Raw genomic sequence first — 20,363 nt, forward strand, 5'->3', positions numbered from 1 at the left:
GGGGAACCTTCCCCTGCTCCAGAACACCGGGTTGGCGCAGAAACCCAAGAGTCGTTGTCCTGGGCCCCCGCTGCTTTCCACACGGGGGGCGCGGGCTTCCGCCCCCTGCGGTCCTTCTGAGCCCCGCCCCGAGCCTGCGGGTGTCTGAGCCCGCGACGTCCCCGCCTCCCTGCGCGCGCGTGGCGGGTGGGTTCCTCGGAGGTCCGCGGCGGAGCGCGCTCAGCACCGGGAGCGCAGGCCGCGCAGGCCGGCCCTGCGGGCTCCCGCCCGTGCACCTGTCGGCTTCCCCCTGCGGCTGTGCTGCCGCCCCTGCGCTCCGTGCGTCCGTCTCTCTCCGCGTCCCGTGCCAGAGGGGTCTGTCTGTCCCCTTGGCGAGGAGGACCGATAGGGGCCGGCGTCAACGCGACGTGCAGCGGGGCGGGCGGAGTGGGGGCGGCGCCGAGCGCGGCAGCGGCAAGCGGCAGCGGCGGCGCGGGAGGCGGGGAGGCGCGGCGCGCGGAGGACAGCGGCTGACGGCGGCATGCGGCGGCTCATGCTGCCCACCGTGGGCTAAGGCGGCCGCAGACGGGCGGCAGGCGCGGCGGCCGGGCAAGCCGAGGGCGCAGCCAAGCCGCGCGCACAGCGGCCGGGGCTCCGCGCAATGGGCCGAGCTGGAGGCGGGGGCCCGAGCCGGGGGCCGCCGCCAGCGCTGCTGCTTCTGGGGGCCACGCTGGTCCTCACCGCTGGGGCCGTGCCGGGTAGGTACCCACCGCGACCGCGACCCCAGCCAGCCCTCGCGCCCCACCCGGTGCGTGCCAGGGTCTCGCTGGCTTCAGGTCCAGGTGGAGTCCCTAAGCCGTGACAAGGGGGCGGGGCACCGTCTGGCCTGCAGCCGGGGACCTGGGCGGGAAAGGGGTGCGGGAAGAGGAGAGGACCTGTAGGGGACACAGGCCAGCGGGGAGCAGCCGATAGCCTGTGCGGAGACAGCAGGGTGGGCTAGGGTGGGGGTGGGGTCTTGAGGTAGGGGCGGGGTCTTGAACGGGGGCGGGGCCTGGGTGAGATTTGTGGGCGGGGTTTGTGGGCGGGGCGGGGTCCCGAAGATGAGGCAAGGATGATCCAGAGTTGGAGGACTACCCTGACCTCCCCTCTCAGACTGCGGGTGCTGTCTGGGGCGGGAAACCATAGGCAAGGTGTATTTCCCCGGCTTAGGAGGTAGACTCAGGGGCGGGCCTTAGAAGTGGGGCGTGGCCTTGGAAACCGAAGGAGTGTCCCAGGGTGGACCCTAGTCTGCTGGATCTCGCTCAGAGCCCTCTCACCCCCACGCGCCACCTTAACACCCTGCCCCTCGCCCTCCCTCCCGCAGCACGCGAAGCAGGCAGCGCAATCGAGGCTGAAGAGCTGGTGAGGAGCGGCCTTGCATGGAAGCCGCGTGCCAATGACACGCGGGAGGAAGCCGGCCTGGCCGCAGCTGGGGAAGATGAGACCTCGTGGACAGCACCCGGCAGTGAGCTGGCTGCGGTGGGCCCTGGGGTCGGGCCAGAGGAGGCACTGGAGGCATCGGCTGCGGTGACTGGCACTGCCTGGCTGGAGGCAGATAGCCCAGGCCTGGGTGGAGTGACTGCAGAGGCTGGCAGTGGTGACGCCCAGACCCTCCCAGCTACGCTCCAGGCTCCTGATGAGGCCCTTGGGTCGTCTACAGTGCCCCCTGCCATTCCTGAGGCTACTGAAGCCAGTGGACCTCCCTCCCCAACTACCCACGATAAGCCTAGCCCAGGCTCTGAACTCCCTAAGGAGAGCCCCTTGGAGGTTTGGCTGAACCTGGGAGGCAGCACACCTGACCCTCAAGGGCCAGAGCCCACTTATCCCCTTCAAGGCACTCTAGAAACCCAACCAGCCTCAGATATAATTGACATCGACTACTTTGAAGGATTGGATAGTGAGGGTCGTGGTGCAGACATGGGCAGCTTCCCAGGGTCACCAGGAGCCTCAGAGAATCACCCTGATACTGAAGGAGAGACCCCTTCCTGGAGCCTGCTTGACTTATATGATGACTTCACCCCCTTTGATGAGTCTGATTTCTACCCTACCACCTCCTTCTATGATGATTTGGAAGAGGAGGAAGAGGAAGAGGAGGATGATAAGGATGCAGTGGGAGGTGGAGACCTGGAAGATGAAAATGACCTTCTCCTGCCCTCTCAAAAGCCTGGTGTGGGCCCTGGAACAGGACAGCCCACCAGTCGGTGGCATGCTGTTCCTCCCCAGCATGCTCTGGGCATGGTCCCTGGCAGCAGCATCTCTCTCAGGCCCCGCCCAGGAGATCCGGGCAGGGACCTGGCCTCAGCTGGAAATGGCACAGAGTGCCGACTTGGCTTTGTCAGGCACAATGGCTCCTGCCGGTCAGTGTGTGACCTCTTCCCAAGTTACTGTCACAATGGCGGCCAGTGCTACCTGGTGGAGAACATAGGGGCGTTCTGCAGGTAAGGGAGTGGCAGGCGTTCGGGGGCTGGTAAAAACAGTGCCTGAGCAATGGGGATGGGCAGATTCAGCAAAGGGGAGGGTTTGAGATTTCCCAGAGGAGGTACATTCGCAGGGTTCCCAAGCATGTGGGGTGCACACCTATATTCTCAACACTGGGGAGGCTGAGGCAGGACAGTTGTGAACTTGAAGCCAACATGGGCTACAAGGTCTCCACCCACCCCCCAAAAAAGGCTTTTTGTGATCTTGCCCTCAGGACAAATTCCTCAAAAGTACTATTTTGTAAATCCTCTAAGCACTGTGTCCTGGGCTCACCCGCTCAACTTTAAAGCAAAATGAAGGGGTTTCTCCAAGGGCTTAGGAAAGCAGCCATTCCAGTAAAGGAAGCAGGGCTGGGACCCTGCTGGGAAGTTAAGATGGCTGTTGAGTGCTGCCGGGCTGTGTGTTTGGCCAGAGAGCCGAGTTTCTCCGAAGGAGGTGTGGGCGTGTAAAGTCAAAGCGTCACCCTAGGACAGCCCCAAGAGCAGCCGCACACAGGTGAAGGCAAGCTGAGTCTTCTCACTCAATCTTGCGTCTGTCCATGATCTTGATTTTGGGTGGTTGCTTTCTCTCATTGGTAATTGCCTTTTGGGGGATAGTAAGTCCATAATGTTTTCCAAGAAAAGAGTTTAGATATCCCTAAGGACATCATCTAAAGCCACCATCCCACACCTCATCAGGAATTTCTCAGTCAATTCACCTCTGGGAATGCCTTCACAGGGAGATATTTACCTCATGAAAACACAGTTCCTTGCAGAAGGATCGCTAAGTCAAGGGTGGTCTGGGCAGTTCTTTAAGAAGTGGAGAAGACTACAGTCTTGTTCTCACTAGACCTCTGAGGAGCATTTCTGTTCTCCACCTATCTCTTTTCATGTATTTGTTTGTATTTGTTTGTTTGTTTATTGATTTGTGTATTTTGAAACAAGGTCTCACTGTATGGCCCTGGAACTCACTTTGTAGACCAGGCTGGCCTGAAACTCATAGAGATCCACCTGCCTCTGTCTTTTAGTGGTGGGTTTTATGTGTACACCACCATGCTCAGCCCTTTCTTGTTTTTAAAAGACAAGGTCTTATGTAGACCAAGCTGGCCTTGAACTCCCTGAGTAGCCAAGGATAGCCTTGAGCTCCTGAACACCCTGCTTCTACTTCCCAAGTGCTAGGCTCACATGCCTGAGCCACACTCAGCTGTGGCTCTCTTAAAGTGTCTCAGTGTTTCTTCTTGTTCCTTTATTCTTAAGCACTTAACTTTTGGCTGTAGCGCCCTGGCATGGAAGCCTGAGTTCTAGTTCTGTCTGATGTCATTCCCTGGATGGTCATGGCACTGGGATCGCACTAGGATCCTCCATATAGGATGTGACTACATGGTGCTAGTTGGAGTTGTTCAGCCATCCACAAGAGTAATTTCTTTGATCAAAGAATTATGGTGATGGAGGAACATAGTAACTAATGACTGTAATTCCAGCATTTATGAGGCAGGGCAAAAGAAACAGGAGTTGAAGGCTAGCCTCAGCTACATAGTGAGTTTGAAGCCACCCTGGGCTAAGTGAGATAGATTCTGACTCAAAAAAGAAAGAAAATTGTGGGATATTAGAAAGAACTTGCTGGTTAAAAACCACCAAAAGTGTAAAAGAGCCTGTGAGTCTCTTCTGTCTTTAGTCTGGGGAGCTGCAGTGATAACTCAGGCTGGGGACAGCAGTCTCTGCAAAGTCATCTTTCATCCTACTGGAGGCCCTGACATTTTTACCTTCAAAGTGAGCTTCCCACCACGGTGTGAAATCTGGAGCTCTGGCTGCCTTTGGAGAGCTGTGGAAGTGCCCAGAATTCCTGGTTCTCTCGGGGAATTCTCCAGTAGGAGAAAGATTGTCCTCCTCACTAGTCTGCCTGGTTGTTTTCCCCAACGGGAGGACTTCTCCACGTGGTCTACACCAGCTCCCCCTTGCTTAGCTTCTCTCCCGAGATCACACTCAGACCTCCCTACCCAGGCTCCTGCTTCAGCACACTCAGGCCTGGCGGCTGCTTGCAAACTGTTTTACATTCCACTCACAGGAGACTGCAGCGTGCCTTTGTCTCGTTACCCTGACCCGCTGCAGGGAGAGGATCTGAGCTATGGCAGAACTTTTCTAGAACACTGGGTGAGAGGACCCCCACATAGAGGGGTCTGCATTCCCTGGCAACCTTAAACAGATCGTCTGTACCTCCCATTGCCGTGAGATCCAGTTGGAAAACAAAAATCCCTCATTCGGCACTTCTCCCCAGCCTGTTCTGGATGTGAGGTAGCCACTTCGCTGGTGCATAATTTCATCTCGGTGCCCCCTTTTCTAGTCTCATTCACCCGAGGTTCATGTCCTCCCTCCTTTGCCTGCCTCTCTATCCTTCCACATCTTTCCTCTTTGAAGCAGCCTGGTTCCCATGGAAACAGCAATGTCATTGGAAGAGTTGGAGCCTGGGAATGTCCCCAAGGGCAGGAGAAAGTCACTCAACAAAAGGAGGAAAACCCACCCTGAGGGATTGATTCTCACTATGCTGGCAGGGTAGTTCTCACAGCCTTAAGCTTTAGGGGCAGAACCTTTGGGGCTGCAGGGGTAAGAAGAGAATATCCACGTCTCTGTGTGTCTGTCAGGTCCTTATTTCTCACTGTCATGTGAACTGGATGGGATAGAGGCTTCCGTGTGCAAGGCAGCTCCCAGTATTTCATCTTGAGTCTTATCCCTCTTTCACCCAGAGCCAGGGCAGGCAGAATTCTGGGGATCCCTGCCAGGCAGAAGTCCAGGGTTCTCTTACCTCCCTGTCACGTAACAGCCGTGTAACTTGGAGATTCTCCTTTGGCTTCTCTGCTTTGCTCACCTCATTTATGTCTAGAACAGCTGTAAGGTTGGGGTGAAGAGTGATGAGATCTGCTCGGACTGGGGTGCTGCAATCCTCCAGTCAGCCCTCAGGGCAGGCTGTTGAGTGCTGACTTCAGAGTAGGGTCCTTGCTGTGGCTAAGATTGCCTGCCCTGTGCCCTGAGCGCCTTTGTGTCCGTCCCTGTAGGTGTAACACCCAGGACTACATCTGGCACAAGGGCATGCGCTGTGAGTCCATCATCACCGACTTCCAGGTGATGTGCGTGGCCATTGGCTCGGCTGCTCTTGTACTGCTCCTGCTGTTCATGATGACTGTCTTCTTTGCCAAGAAGCTCTATCTGCTCAAGACTGAGAATACCAAGCTGCGGAGGACCAAGTAAGTGTGTACCCTGCAGCCTTATCAGCCAGAGACACCCAGCCCCAGCCGAGGCTGTTCCCAGGAGGGTCTTCGGCAACAGTTCTCTAGCTCTTTGGCTCATGCTAAAAGTTCACCAAAGTTTATCCATTCATACATAAAATGTGCCAGATAAAGCCCTGGGACCTGCACACCTACCAGCCAGCCACACTCCAGCATCCAAAACCCAAGAAAGAGTGCTAAAGAGAGGGCTTCCAGCATCCACCATGTCCCCAAGTAAATACATTACTACACTCACTCGGCCCACCCTGCCTGCACCTGCTTCCTTGGTCTTTGATACCCAGTGTTCAGCGAAAGGATTTTGCTCACAAACCAGTGTGGAGTAACTTTAGCCCCTTCAAACCTACTGTCATTTAATATCCACTCCTCCTCCTCCTCCTCCTCAGGGGATGCTGAGGAGAGAGGTGTTATTGCCACACTGCATTGCCTTTTAAAAGCTCACCTTTAGGCTAGGGAGTGATGCTCCGAGCCACTCAAAGCCACTGTTGATCCCTTTCACCTGTAAATAGGGTGTATCCCAGCACTCGGGAAAGGTGGAAGCCAGAGGATCAGAAGTTCAAGGTCATCACCAAAGGGAGGTTGAAGCTGGTCTGAGCTACATGAGACCCTTTTTCAAAAATGAATAAAAAATAAGATAAAGGCTCACCTCTTGAGAGCGTGCCCTACATAACAGTCGATTCTCATCTTTGGAGAGTGTGCACTATCTACAATAGTCCCTTTGGCCATCGTCCACTTTCACCCTTTAGGAGTGATCTACTTTGCTCTTAATAAATTGCACCTATTTGCATACATATGTGCAGGCTTGTGCACACACACACACAGGCTCACACACACAAACAGATGCTGATCAACCCCTGTTCCCAACATAATAAAATTTAGCAGTGACAAGGGGTCCGAGTTAACTCTTGTCTAGTTAAGGACCACACAGGAACAGGATCTCCGTTTGGCTCTCAGCTATACCTGCTGGGCATCTGAGTGTTGACCCACATTTATTATGAAGTCCATATCTTGAACTCTGGAATGTGACCTTATGCACTAGGAAAAAAGTTCTCTGATCACTAAGCAAAGTAAAAAACCTTTCAAAGTGTCACAGGAGTGTCAAAAGGAGAAGACTAGCCCCGGCTTCCTTGGGACCCATTTTATGTGTTTATGTAGCCCTGGCCTCACATCCCTTCATCTCTCCCCCTGCTTATCCTACTGGCCTGGAGATGCCCTCCAGAGAGTGTTATTGAAGGACTTTCCCTGAGTCCTGGGAAAATGACAAAACACCATCTGTTGCTCCTGTGCTGGGTAAAGACATGCAGTGTGCAGACAGCGGCAGCCCTGTGACCTTCCAGCTAACTGCCATGGGGCTGAAAGGGCCCCTCCTCCATTGTCCCTGTGCATTGAGGCAGGGACATAAATCTGTGCATGTGATCACTCCAGAGGGACACAAGCCAGGACCCTGGGCTCCTCATTCCATGGCTCCACCAAAGCAATGGGTGTGTAGGGAGCGGGGATACAAGCCACTCCGGTCCGGGTAGCTGTTGATGGTAGGTGCCTGAGAAGGGGAGTCCCTGCTCTAAGGATGCCATGTGCACTCAGCCCTGCAGATACTGCTGACTTTTATTGATTCTAAGATACATATTTCTCCTCACATATTAGCATCTCTGAAATTGGATTGTGTCTTACAATTGCTGGCATCGTATAATCACTGTTGGCCAGATGGTTGTCTTGATGCAGCTGTAACTGCCTCGCATGTACAAACACGGTCATAGTTGTTCATATCGCTGGCAGTTCCTTGAAGTCCCAGTGTGCTACTTCAAGTAGAAATATCCCCGGGGATAAGAAAGTTTGCACTGGTTTAAGTGGCTGCAGTTTGTTCGCGATGGCATGTCAAGTCCTGTGCGTCTTACTGTTGATGGTGTCATACAGTATTTGACGGTGACGCTGAGGCATCACGGCTACTTTTACAGTTTGCCTCGATCTCCTGACATTTTTCCTTTCTTTCTTCTGTCCTTCCAGCAAATTCCGGACCCCATCTGAACTCCACAACGATAACTTCTCCCTCTCCACCATTGCCGAGGGCTCTCATCCAAATGTAAGGAAACTTTGCGACACTCCCTGTGTCTCCTCCCCCCATGCCCGTGCCTTGGCTCACTATGATAACATTGTCTGTCAGGTAACTGGTCTTCTTCACATCCCCCCTTTTGCATGCCTCTGCCCCTGGCCTGCCTGCCCCCTTGCCCTATCTCAGAGTAGGAAGTCTCCAACAGCTTTGAGGGTCAGTTTAGGGCAACCCAGTGGGCAGGGGAGGTGGGAACGAGCGCTTCCTGGGGCATCACTTCTCTGACAGGCTGAGTTACAGGTACCGGAATCTTCTAGAATGGCTTATGATGTGAAGCTTCACCTGTGCTTTAGAAGTTGATCATTGTCTTTTACCTCGCATTGCTGGGAAATTGCCTGGTGGTCCCTGAAGCAAATGGTGACTGCCCCTCGGGATAGGTAGAGAAGCCTGTTGCTCCTTGGTGCTTTCTGAGGCCCCTAACAGCTAGCAGGCTTATTCACGCTCATTAGGGCCTAGATGAGCACAGAAACTGCTAGAGCCATTAATCTAGGGTAATTCCGATCCCTGTGTAGGCGGGGAGCGGGGGATTGTTTTGTTTTTTGAGACAGACCCTCACTGTGTCACTGACTAGCATTGGAGTCTCCTACTTCCATCTCCCAACTCCTGGGATTGTAAGCACGAGCCACCACCGTGACTGACTTTGGAGTGTGGTTTGGGGGAGCTAGAGTTGAGACAGGGTCTCGTGTAGACCAGGCTGGCCTCCAACTTGCTATGTAGCCTACAATAGGTTTGAACTCCTGATCCTCCTACCTCTGTCTCCTAAATGCTGTGATTACAGGTGTGTATACCACGCCCGGCTTGTAATCCTGTTCGTAGAAGGTTAAGTTCATGATACCAGTTGAAACCCACCAATAAGGTCACATTAGCCCCTGTGGTGAAGATGCTGCCTAACTGACCAGCCTGAGCCGTCCAATACTGGATACCATCAGAGAATTTTAAAGATAAAGTAGGAGCCATCCGAACCAAATTATATCATATCTAGATCCAAGAATTTTGCACATAATGCAGGTTCCATGCTTCCAGATGAGCACTTTGTCAGGATACAGATCCCGGTTACACAGAGGTAGGAACTGTCCAAGACGCTCTGACCTGAGCAATGGCTTTGAAGCAGAGTTGAAAAGCTGTTTGAAGCCGGGCGGTGGTGGCGCACGCCTTTAATCCCAGCACTCGGGAGGCAGAGCCAGGCGGATCTCTGTGAGTTCGAGGCCAGCCTGGGCTACCAAGTGAGTTCCAGGAGAGGCGCAAAGCTACACAGAGAAACCCTGTCTCAAAAAACCAAAAAAAAAAACCAAAAAAAAAAAAAAAAAAAAAAAAAAAAAAAGAAAAGCTGTTTGATTAGACCTGAGGGAGTTGGGGCTCATTGTTCCTCAGTATTCTAGACCGGTTCTGTCTCGAGGCCTCTCCTGTGAGTGAGGAATGTTTCCGCTCTGAAGTGACTGTGCTGACTCACAATGTCATCCCGGCCCTTGTGAGCTGAGGCAGGACAGTTGTTAGGAGTTCAGTTGGCACTGAGACCTTGTCTGGAGGAGAGAGAGATTGAGAGAGAGAGAGAGAGAGAGAGAGAGAGAGAGAGAGAGTCAGTCTGAGGCCAACTTGGACTCCATATTGAGATCCCATCTCAATAAATAAACAAATAACACATAACAAAAGGACAAAAGGATCGGGAGTACGACTTAGTCCGTGAAGTACATTCAGTCAGGGTTTGTGGATCACGAGATGATGGTGTGTGCAGGCTGTCTTGGCTCCTCTGTTGGACCTTCCTCTGTATGATGGGGCAGCAGATGTGACCAATATGTAGTTGCTCCAGCCCAACACTGCAAAAGCCCTCAGGACGTTTTGCTTCTTCTGGCAGCTTCAGTTAATGACTCCTTTCCCTTCTGAAAAGGATGGTGAGGAAGCAGCTCTTCCTAGAGCTGCGTGTCTGCATAAAGCCTGCGCAAAGACCAGTTCTTGGCTGAGCTCTGTGGAGAGGTCAGAGTTGAGAGACCCACCTTTGGGTCTCTCAAACAGAGCAGAGAACAGGGTAGCTGCCTTGGATCTGCCTAAGAAGGAGCTGTGGGCTTGGCTGACACAGCAGTTGGCCGGCCCTCAGGGAATGGCAGGACCAGGTTGTCAAAGTCTCCTGGTTCCTCTTGGATCTTGAAGGTAATTTTCAGCTGAGGAGTTACACCAAAAATCAACCTGTGGCCCTTACATACACATGCACACCGTGTATACATGTGATCGCGTGTGCACGTGCACACACACACACACACACACACACACACACTCACACACCTCATCCTCGCCTGAGCTTGCACCCTGAGCATCTTCTTCTCCTTGCATGTGTATGGGTGCGTGTATATCATCTCACTGTGCAGGTCAAGAGGGTAACAGGAAGTAGTTAGTTCTCTCCTTCTACCCCGTGAGTTCCAGGGATGAAACTCAGTTCATCAGGCTTGGCAGCCATCACCACTACCCACAGAGCCATCTCACAGGCCCAGTTTCATAAATGTTTTTAAAGGGGTTATTTCTTTTGTAGAAGTAGAGTTGGTCATCTTCCTACCGGGCCATAAACTCTGAATGTCACATTCTAAAGACTTCAGAATTTAAGACCTCTGCTGCTTTGGGCACTGTCCTTTCCTGGTGTCTTTGCCAGTGACCCTTTCCTCCCTCCACTCCTCTGAACTGTGCCACAGGCTCAGTGGGTGTTGCTGAGCTGCCCTCCTGAAGACAACCATCAGGGAGGAAGGACCAGGTGCACAGTTTGAATGAAGTCACCTGAAACCCACAGGCAGCCTGCCCCGCCCCCAGCTGCCCTGTGGTTCCTCACCAGTCCAATCAAAGGGGATCCACAGGTCCTCTGAAGATCCGAGAGGGTTCCTGGGAATTCTGTTTGGCCCTTGTCTCTTGCTTATGTCTCGTCTCTCCTGCTTTCCAGACTGTGCTTGCGCTGTGGTGATGCACAGCTGTTGCCTTTTCCCTGAGAGGTTTGTGTCCCGACATGTGGGATCCCGAGCCCACATTACCCCTGGACGTAGAGCGCCCATATGGCTGGGGTGGAGCACTGGGAATAGGGGTCCACAGTGGTTCTCGGGATGCGTGCCAAGTATCTGTCCTGTCCCTCATGGCCAGGTACATCTGCCAAGTCAAAGGCAGATGGCCCATCTGCTGTGGCTTCGGTGACCTTGGGCTTAACAGGATCAGCTCTGGAAGAGACAGTTGGGCTGAAGGGACCCCCACCTTGGTTTAGACACCCCTCCCCTGTTCTCTTTGCAGGAGGTTCATAGCTTGCTCAAGATCCCTGTTTGGGTACCTCTGCTCCATGCTCTTAGGGTCTGCTTCCCCGACCCCGTGGCCCAGAAGGCAGTTTTCTCTGTAGCTCAGACTGGCCTGGATTTGCCATCCTCCTGCCCCAGCCCTCCAAGTAGCTAGGATCACAGGCCCGAATCACCAGGACTGGCTGGCAGTCCCTGAACCCTCGAGGGGTGGCCTCCCCACCTTTGTGACATTAGAGTTCTGTAAGTCACCCGCTGCCCTTTTTCCTGTGGGCCCCAAGAGCAAGTGATGAGGTGAGAGGTTCTCTAGAGGAGCCTGACACCATTCTTAAAGGGGAGAGGGGACTAGAGGCCCCGCTGTGCTTTTCTTGGCTTTTCAGACTATCCTACCTTTTTTGTAGGGGTGGGAATTGGGGGAGGGGTCTCCTGCATTCTGGGCAAGCACTCTATCTACCAACTGAGCTATTTCTCCTGCCCTACCTTGAACTTAGAAAGTGACTAAAGCCAGCCTATGTTGAATACCCAAGGGAGGCCTTACCCCCTATGAGGGGAGGGATGGGGGAGGGAGGGGGAACAGTGGGAAGTGTGTAAAATGAAAAAAAAAACTTTAAATAAGTAAACCTTGAAAGAAAGAAAGAAGGAAAGAAAAGAAAGAAAGAAAGAAAGAAAGAAAGAAAGAAAGAAAGAAAGAAAGAAGGAAAAAGGCTAAAGGAAGAACCTATTATGTGGTGTCACACACCTGTAATTCAAATATTTGGTAAGGCAGAGGCAGACGGATCATGAGCTCAGCCTGGGTTATATAGCAAGCTCAAAGGCAGCCTAGACTGTGTAGTAAGTAAGACCTATGTCAAAAACTAAAAAATAAGTAGACAAGCAAAATAAGAATTCTTTTTAGGAAGCTGAGCATGATGTGATTCTGGAATTTGAAAGGTTAAAAATAAGAATATCAGGAGCTCAAGTTCATCCTTAGCTACACTAAGTTCAAAACCAGTTTGGTACATGAGACCCTGTCTCAAAAACAAACAGGCTGCCAAGATGTCTCAGCAAACAAAGGTACTTGCCACCAAGCCTGATGATCTGAGTTTGATCCCTGGAATCCATAGGGTAGAAAGAGAGAACCAACTCCCACAGTTGTCTTCTGACCTCCCTGTGAACACTGTGGCACCCCCGACACACACACACACACACACACACACACACACACACACACACATAATACTGATAATTAACTTTAAAAGACTTAAACGGGAGCTAGAGAATGCCCGGGAGCTGAGAGCTTGCCACACAGTCACTAGGATTGGAATTCTGAGCCCTGCACCCCCATAGCAAGCTGGGCTGTCCATGCACTCCCACAATCCCAGCTTCAAGGTAGGCAGAGACAGGAGGATGGCTGGGACTTGCTGGCTTCCAGTTTAGCTGAGAAAACAGGAGCCTGGGTTCAGCCCCTGCCTCCAAAGAACAGATGGAGCATGATAAATGAGGACCCTGATATCTTCTCTGTTCACCACAGACATGCAGCTCATGTGTGCATACACTCACACAGACACATACAGATGAGGAGTTTTTAAAAACCAGTCTGAATGAATATTATGAGTGTAATTAAAAAATAAATTTAGGCCGGGCGGTGGTGGCGCACACCTTTAATCCCAGCACTCGGGAGGCAGAGGCAGGCGGATCTCTGTGAGTTCGAGGCCAGCCTGGTCTAGAGAGCGAGTACCAGGAAAGGCGCAAAGCTACACAGAGAAATCCTGTCTCGAAAAACCAAAAAAAATAAAAAATAAATAAATAAATAAATAAATAAATAAATAAATAAATAAATAAATTTTAAAAAATTCAGTGGAAAAAAATGAAGTAAAATAAAAACCAGTCTGGGGGTGATAGTGAATGCTTCTAATTCTAGCACTGAGGAGGCAGAGGCAAAGGTAGGTGGATCTTTGTGAGTTCTAGACCAGTCTGGTTGACAGTGAGTTCCAGGACAGCCAGGACCTCAGTGAGACCCTATCTCAAAACAAAGCAAGAAAACCCGCCAAAAGGTGGTGAAACACACCTTTGATCCCAACACTTTAATCCCAGGGAAACCCTGTCTCCAAAGCCAAACAAACAAATAAGTTAAAAGATATCTAGTGAGATGAGCGTATTCTCACCTTTAAAAAGTATATAAACAGCCGGGCGGTGGTGGCGCACGCCTTTGATCCCAGCACTCGGGAGGCAGAGCCAGGCGGATCTCTGTGAGTTTGAGGCCAGCCTGGGCTACCAAGTGAGTTCCAGGACAGGCGCAAAGCTACGCAGAGAAACCCTGTCTCGAAAAACAAAACAAAACAAAACAAAAAAAGTATATAACCATACATGGGCAGGTGTGAGTTTTTATCCACCACATGCTTGCCTGGTACCCAAGGAGGGCAGAGTGTGTGGGATCCACTGGAAATGGAGTGAGGTGGGTGCTGGGAACTGAACCTGGGTCCTCTGGAAGAAATGGTAAGTACTCTTAACCATTGAACTGCCTCTCCGGCCCCATCTCTACCCTGTCCATTTAATCAACAGAGGCTGCATGCTTACAGTGGCTCTTCGGGGCCCTGGGGAGCTGGTGCTGAGGAGTCCCTGACAGTCACTCCCTCCAGTGGTCCTTATGGGAAGGAGTGGGGCAGGAGTTGCCATGGCAGCCCTCTGAGAGCTCAGAATGTATAGTTAGGTCTATGCAGATGTGGGCTTCCTGGAAACCCTTAATGGGCAAATGCAGCCAAGGTCAGGTGCCTGTTCTGGGCACAGGTGTACCTCCAAAGTGAGTTCTGAACCCTCAGCTTAAATATGGGCCGACACAGAGTGTGGGAGGCCCCTGAGGTGGCTGGGCTTCCTGGGGCTTTCTGAGATAGTGTCTCCAGCAGGTCAGTTCTGACAGTATGAGTCCCAGGCAGTCCTTAACCTCAAGTTGGCTATATGGAGAAGTCATAGGAAACCATAGTCCGGTGTGGGTCCCACTGGGAACATTGACTGGCAAGCCATCTCTTGTGGACGTTGGACCCTTAGCCAAGTACTAAAAGGATCTGTTTCTTGGGCTGGAGAGAAAGTTTAAAGGTAGAGAACACTTGCTGTTCTTATAGAAGACCCAAGTTCAATTCCCTAGAGCCCACATCAGGCAGCTCACAACTGCCATTAACTCCAGTTTCAGAGGAACCTGAGGCCTCTCTGGCTTTTGCAGGCACCTGTACTCAGGTGCACATACCCACACACAGATACATGCACATAGACATAACTAAAAATAATAATAAAATAGATCTTTTCTGGGAAAATCTTTAAAAAAGAAATAGCCAGGTATGGCAGTATATGCCTTTAATCCCAGCACTAGGGAGGTAGAAGCAGTCAGATGTTTGTGAGTTCAAGACTAGCCTGGTCTACATAATGAGTTCCAGGCTAGCAAGAGCTACATAAGACCCTGCCAATAAATAAATAAATAAATTGTAATAAATAAATAGACCAGTTTTTTCCTCATCTCTTTTTCTGAGAAAAGGTGAATGGCCTGAAATAAAATTATTGATGATCTGATTACTTGTATCTGCCTGCCTGTTTGTTTTTGAGACAGAATTCCACATAGTGCAGGCTGGTCTTGAACTTGCTGTGTAGTCAAGGCTAACGCTGAATTCCTGATTCTCCTGCCTCCACCTCCCTAGTGCTGAGGTCACCTGTGAACTTCTATTCCTCACTGACTGCTGCTCAGCATCCCCTCAGGCACCTCTCACTTCTTCCGGTCTAGGGAGTCCCGCCATGGGCTAGGAAGGTCCTTCTACCTGGATCTTCCTTCCCGACAATCCTCCAACTTTCTCCTCTTCTAGGATGACCCCAGCGCTCCCCACAAAATCCAGGAAGCTCTCAAGTCCTGCCTGAAGGAGGAAGAGCCCTTCAACATCCAGAACTCCATGTCCCCCAAACTTGAGGGTGGCAAAGGGGACCAAGAGGACTTGGAGGTGAACTGTCTCCGGAATAACCTAACCTGAAACAGCGAGAAGAGAGGAAAGGGGGAGGGGGAGGGAAGGACCGGTGTCTCCTCTTGTACACAGTTGGCTTCTCGTAACCATTAGTTAAGCTTTTCTTTTTCTGATCTCATGGCATGCTCTGATATGTTTTGTAGGAGGGGAAAACACTTAAAATAAGCAAAGAAACTGAGCAGGATTGCATATATTGGATCGTTTTGTCTGCTGTCTGTACATTGCTTCTGCAGCTGTGATTTCTAAACCTCTGCTGTTATTCAACTGACTTTTTTTTTTGTACTTTGACCCACCTTTTTTTGGAATACCAGTTAAAAAACAAGGTTCTTGAAATAAAACTTTTTAAAAAGCTGTCCACATTCTTAGTGTCATGGTGTCCCCGGCCTGCTCATTGTCAGTTCTCAGTCCCTCCCTCTCTCATGGAAGATGTGTAGCTAAACGTGTGTCTAAAAATGTTTGAAATCGGGCTGGAGAGATTTTCAGAGGCCCAGCGCGCGCGCGCGCGCGCACACACACACACACACACACACACACACACACACATTTAAAAAAAAGCTCACAACCATCTGTAACTCAGGTTCCACAGGAATGGATGGCCTCTTTTGGCCTCTTCCAGCACCAGGCATGTATATGCTACACACACATACATGCAAACACAATACTTATACACATAAAATTTTTTTTAAATTTGATGTTTGAAATCTTAGCAATGGTGACACCTCATCTCAGGCTGTCCTAGTAAACAGGACAGACCATGTCTTGGACAGTAGTGCATTTTCTCACAGTTCTAGGAATAAAGATGTCAAGAGGTCTGGTTTCTATCGTGCCTCTTCCTGGCTTTCCAACAACTGTGTTCTCTGCATCCTCACTGGGCGATCTTGAGGAACATGCATGGGAAGAGTGCGTAGTACAGGACCACTCTCAAAGCCGAACAGCCACTGTCTTAGGGAGTTCAGCTGGGTCCACTAGGAAAAGATCATCCCAACTGGGCTTGTTGACTGTTCACAGCCGGAACAGAGAAGCAGGGAGTGGTCACAGCTGCTTCCTACAGCTTGTTGTAGGCAACTCTGTCCTAACTGCACACAGCCTCAGGGAGGGGCTAGAGTATATATAGGGATGCGAGGGTGGGTGCTCCACCCATGCCAGTGTGTGGGAAATTCAGGAGTCCTGCTAGGCAAAGACTCTGTGAAGCCTTTGTGGGTGAAACATCCACCCTCCAGTGAGTAACCCTTCACCTGTACTCTGTAGGGAAGCCCAATAAACTCATTGGTTTTCCCAAAGTGAACTTTGAAGGAACTGTGCCTTGGTTTGTCTTTGGGGTCTTAGAAGGAGGGATAGTCATTACTTACATCCCCCCACCAAGGAATTTTAGCAACAGAGGGAAATGTCATTCATCTCTTTTGGTTTTGTTTTTTGAGATAGGGTCTCACGTACAAACCTCCTAGGGTTGGCTTTGAACTCCCAATCTTCCCTCCTCTCCCTCCCAAGTTCTGGGATTACAAGAGTGTTTGACCACACACATCTGGCTCCTCCTGTTCTTTTAAAGACACATTCCACTGGAACAGGGCCCTCTCTGAACACAGCATTTAGCCCTAACTAGCTCTTCTAAAGCTTTTTCTCCAACTATCATTACTTTGGAGGTTGGGGATTCAATATAGGAACTTTTTTTTTTAAGTGGGGAGCACAATTTGATACATAATACTCTGTCTTATCTACTGTTAAAGACCAGGTATAGCCAGGCATAGTGACATACTCCTTTAATCCCAGCACTCAGGAGGCAGAAGCAGGTGAATCTCTGAGAGTTCCAGGCCAGCCTGGTCTACATAATGCATTCAAGGATAGCCAGGGATACATAGTGAGACCCTGACTAAAAAAAAAAAAAAATTGGTGGCACATGCCTGTAATGCTAGCACTTAGGAGGTCAAAGGATTTCTGGGCTAGCCTAGGCTATGTAGTGAGACCTTGTCTCCAAAAAACAACAAACTGAACAACAACAACAACAAAATACTCATTCTTTCATAAATAAGGATTAAATGTTGTGAGTGGTATAGAGCTACATGCCATGAATCTTAACGACTAATTAACAAGATCTCAACTTCGAAGTGGAGATCGTGGGTAAAGAACTTACTGCCAGCCGGGCGGTGGTGGCGCACGCCTTTAATCCCAGCACTCGGGAGGCAGAGCCAGGCGGATCTCTGTGAATTCGAGGCCAGCCTGGACTACCAAGTGAGTCCCAGGAAAGGCGCAAAGCTACACAGAGAAACCCTGTCTCGAAAAAGCAAAAAAAAAAAAAAAGAACTTACTGCCAAACATGAAGACCCCAGTTCAGATCCCTGGCACCACGTGAAAAGCCAGGCATGGCAGTGCTTCCATAACCCCAATGCTGGGAGACTGAGAGTCCCAGAGGCAACTGGCCAGGCAGTCTAGCAGAAAACAAGGAGTTCTAGGTTCCCCAAGAGACCCTGTCTTAAAAAATAAGTGAAGAGGAAGACAGCCATTATCTGTCTGGTGAACAGGTGAGTGTGCCCATACACATGTGCACACCACACACGCCGAGTATGAAATAGACACAACACAGTGTGTCTGTAATACAGACGTGTAGGAAAAGTTCAGAAAAGAGATTGAAAGTGGACTTTGAGGGGCCAGTGAGAGGGCTCAGTGGGTAAAGGTGCTTGCTGCCAAGCCAGACCATCTGAGTTTGGTCCTAGAACCTCCATGGTGGAAAGGGAAGCAACTCCTGTGAGTTGTTTGCTGACTTCAACAAGTGCAGACATGCACACACACTCACTATAAATAAACAAAATCAAATAGACTTTGAAGAATAGAAGACATTCTTTGGAGTGGAACAAGAGAAGAGGGCCTCCAAGGCAGAGGGGAGCCACCAAGGAAAGCGTGTGTGTGTGTGTGTGTGTGTGTGTGTGTGTGTGTGTGTGTGTGTGTGTGTGTGTGCGCGCGCGCGCGCGCGTGCATTGTGTGGGAAGGAGAGAGGTTCAGGTGATGGGGCTGAAAAGGGCCTTTGAGGACAGACTGCAAAGACTCAGCCGTCACAGGGCTGAAGCGGTCAGATTTGCTTCCTAAGAAGTTAACTGGAGGCCAGACTAGGCAGGCCTGTAATCCCAGCTACTTAGGAAATGGAAGGGAGGATCACAGGGTCAAGAGCTCCATGGGCTGTTGAGTGAGCTCAAGACCAGCCTAGGCAACTTAGTGAGACCCTCCCCGCCTCAATAAAAGTGAAAGACCTGGAATGCAGCTCAGGGCTAGGCATACACAAGACCCTGGGTTCGATCCCCAGCACTTCAAATCATGAGGACGAGGTGAAGGCCAGCTGAAAAATCAGATGTAACAAATTAGGCACTAAATGGAGATGAGTTTGAGAAAGTGACAGTTTAAATAGACACAGGCTTACTGGCAAGTGGGGGAGTTTTCTAGAACTTTTTACCTGTGTTCAATCTGACTCCAGCTACTGAAAATGTATATCTGTTGGCTAGTTCTGGCTGCTTCTCCTTGGTTCCTATGTCAGAAACCTTTTTAAATTTCCTATTTGCTTTTATTTAATCTTGTTCAGTCTGTTTGTTTTGAGACAGGGTCTCATCTAGCCCAGGCTGGACCGGAAGTCCTGGCACACCTTTAATCCCAGTACTGGGGAGGCAGAGGCAGGCAGATCTCTGCGAGTTTGAGGCTAGCCTGGGCTACAGAGCAAGTTCCAAGACAGCCAGGGTTACACAGAGAAACGTTGTCTCAAAATAAAACAAAAACAAAAATAAGAAAGTACTGGATGTAATCCTAAACACTGCAAGAACTAGGTGTGTTGGTGGGTCCCTGTAACCCCAGCAGGAAGCAGGAGGAAGCAGGAGGCTCAGAAGTGCCATCATACTAAGCTACATAGCTAGCAACATTTGGGCAACATATGGCAGCATGAACTCTTTTCTCACAGTAAACATAAACAAAAAAGTGCTGGGAACATGGTGTGCACGGCCACACCCAGCCTTATTTTTTTGTTTCATGGTGGACATTGTATTTGAAAACTGATTAGAACATCTTGAGACCTAGGAGGGTTCCTTTCTGACTTTGTTTTGTTTTGTTTTGTTTTTTGAGACAGGGTTTCTCTGTGTAGTTTTGGTGCCTGGCTTGGAACTAGCTCTGTAGACCAGGCTGGCCTCAAACTCACAGAGATCCGCCTGCCTCTGCCTCCTGAGTGCTGGAATTAAAGGCGTGCGCCACCACCGCCCAGCCTTTCTGACTTTTTGATTGCTTCTGTGAGGTGCCCGGTGGAGCTGGAATTCTGGGATCACATTAAATCCAGGTGGGTTGCATTGTTTGGTTTGGGTTGGGTTTTGGTTTTTCGAGACAGGGTTTCTCTATGGAGCCCTGGCTGTCCTGGAACTCAGATCTGCCTGCCTCTGCCTCTGCTCCTGCTCCTGCTGAGATTAAAGGTGTGCACTGCCTCCACCGCCTGGCTCTGGTGGCTGCTTTGTTCCTAAACCACTGACACCAATCAGACTAAGCAAGGTTGGTTGCCTTGATAACTCTTTAGGGGCTGTCCTCTGGGGTCACCATCCTAAACAGACAATGTGACCAGCACTCTACTTTTGGTAGATCCTTCATGCAGGCACCGATCCCAACCACCCTGCCTCTTCTGCCAGCCACCTTACAATCTAATGAGGCGGTATCTCCACCTGTCTGGGTTCCTGGATGGCAGCTAGTATCTCTGTAGAACTCTGTTTGCTCTTTGGTATTGTTGGACGTTTGTGTGACTTTTTGTGTGTAGAGGAAGAGTTGGTCCAATTACCTAGTCTCCTATTGACCGGCAACAGAAGTCCTGTGTTCCTAGCTTGAACTCCTGCCCAGTTGAAGTTCCATAAAGTCTGCAGTTTGCTATCGGATAGCACTGCGTATTGTATGAGACAGTTTCCTGACCATGTTTCTTATCTAATTGGGTTGTGGGGGACAGTTAGTGTGGCTTGTATGGTATTTCTGGAATATTCTCTGAACTAGAGGGCCTTCCCTTTGAGGCTAAACACCTCTGGATTCTTTCACAAAGAAACTGGTTGATGAAAGGGAATTATATGTAAAAGAACCTTGTGAATCAAAATCCAGACTTTGTAAGTACTGTGTTTGGCTGTGCTTTTCCCACGACCATCTTAGGAAATGTGTCTCAAAGACCTGGCTGTGTCCTCGGGAGGGCTAGGAAAACCCAGATTGAAGTGGGAGCAGGAAACAGTAGAGGCCTGTTCCGGAGAGTCACCACATGCTGCCAGGAGTCTCTT

The 20,363-nt window shown here is 50.5% G+C and overlaps 1 protein-coding gene across 2 annotated transcripts; it reads left to right on the top strand.

Moving 5' to 3' along the window:
* Positions 1 to 522: 522 nt before the first annotated feature.
* Cspg5 (chondroitin sulfate proteoglycan 5) lies at positions 523 to 15,449 on the top strand. 2 transcript variants are annotated; one of them, XM_052721800.1, is made up of 5 exons: positions 523 to 737; positions 1,343 to 2,456; positions 5,525 to 5,713; positions 7,757 to 7,913; positions 14,944 to 15,449. In XM_052721800.1, the coding sequence occupies exons 1-5, from the start codon at positions 641 to 643 to the stop codon at positions 15,103 to 15,105; spliced, it is 1,719 nt and encodes a 572-aa protein (XP_052577760.1). In that variant the 5' UTR covers positions 523 to 640; the 3' UTR covers positions 15,106 to 15,449. The 2 variants fall into 2 exon arrangements, with proteins under 2 accessions (XP_052577760.1, XP_052577770.1); XM_052721810.1 differs by having other exon boundaries at positions 7,757 to 7,832.
* Positions 15,450 to 20,363: the final 4,914 nt, after the last annotated feature.

Source organism: Peromyscus californicus, unplaced genomic scaffold, assembly GCF_007827085.1.
Source record: "Peromyscus californicus insignis strain IS unplaced genomic scaffold, ASM782708v3 Scaffold_11__1_contigs__length_118956290, whole genome shotgun sequence".
Taxonomy (NCBI): domain Eukaryota; kingdom Metazoa; phylum Chordata; class Mammalia; order Rodentia; family Cricetidae; genus Peromyscus; species Peromyscus californicus.

What these genes read in the sequence shown, in the direction of transcription:
- Cspg5 (XM_052721800.1), top strand. Translation starts at nt 641, where the DNA reads ATGGGCCGAGCTGGAGGCGGGGGCCCGAGCCGGGGGCCGCCGCCAGCG. An exon ending in AACATAGGGGCGTTCTGCAG is followed by an intron (nt 2,457 to 5,524) that starts GTAAGGGAGTGG and finishes CCGTCCCTGTAG; the next exon opens with GTGTAACACCCAGGACTACA. An exon ending in ACCAAGCTGCGGAGGACCAA is followed by an intron (nt 5,714 to 7,756) that starts GTAAGTGTGTAC and finishes CTGTCCTTCCAG; the next exon opens with CAAATTCCGGACCCCATCTG.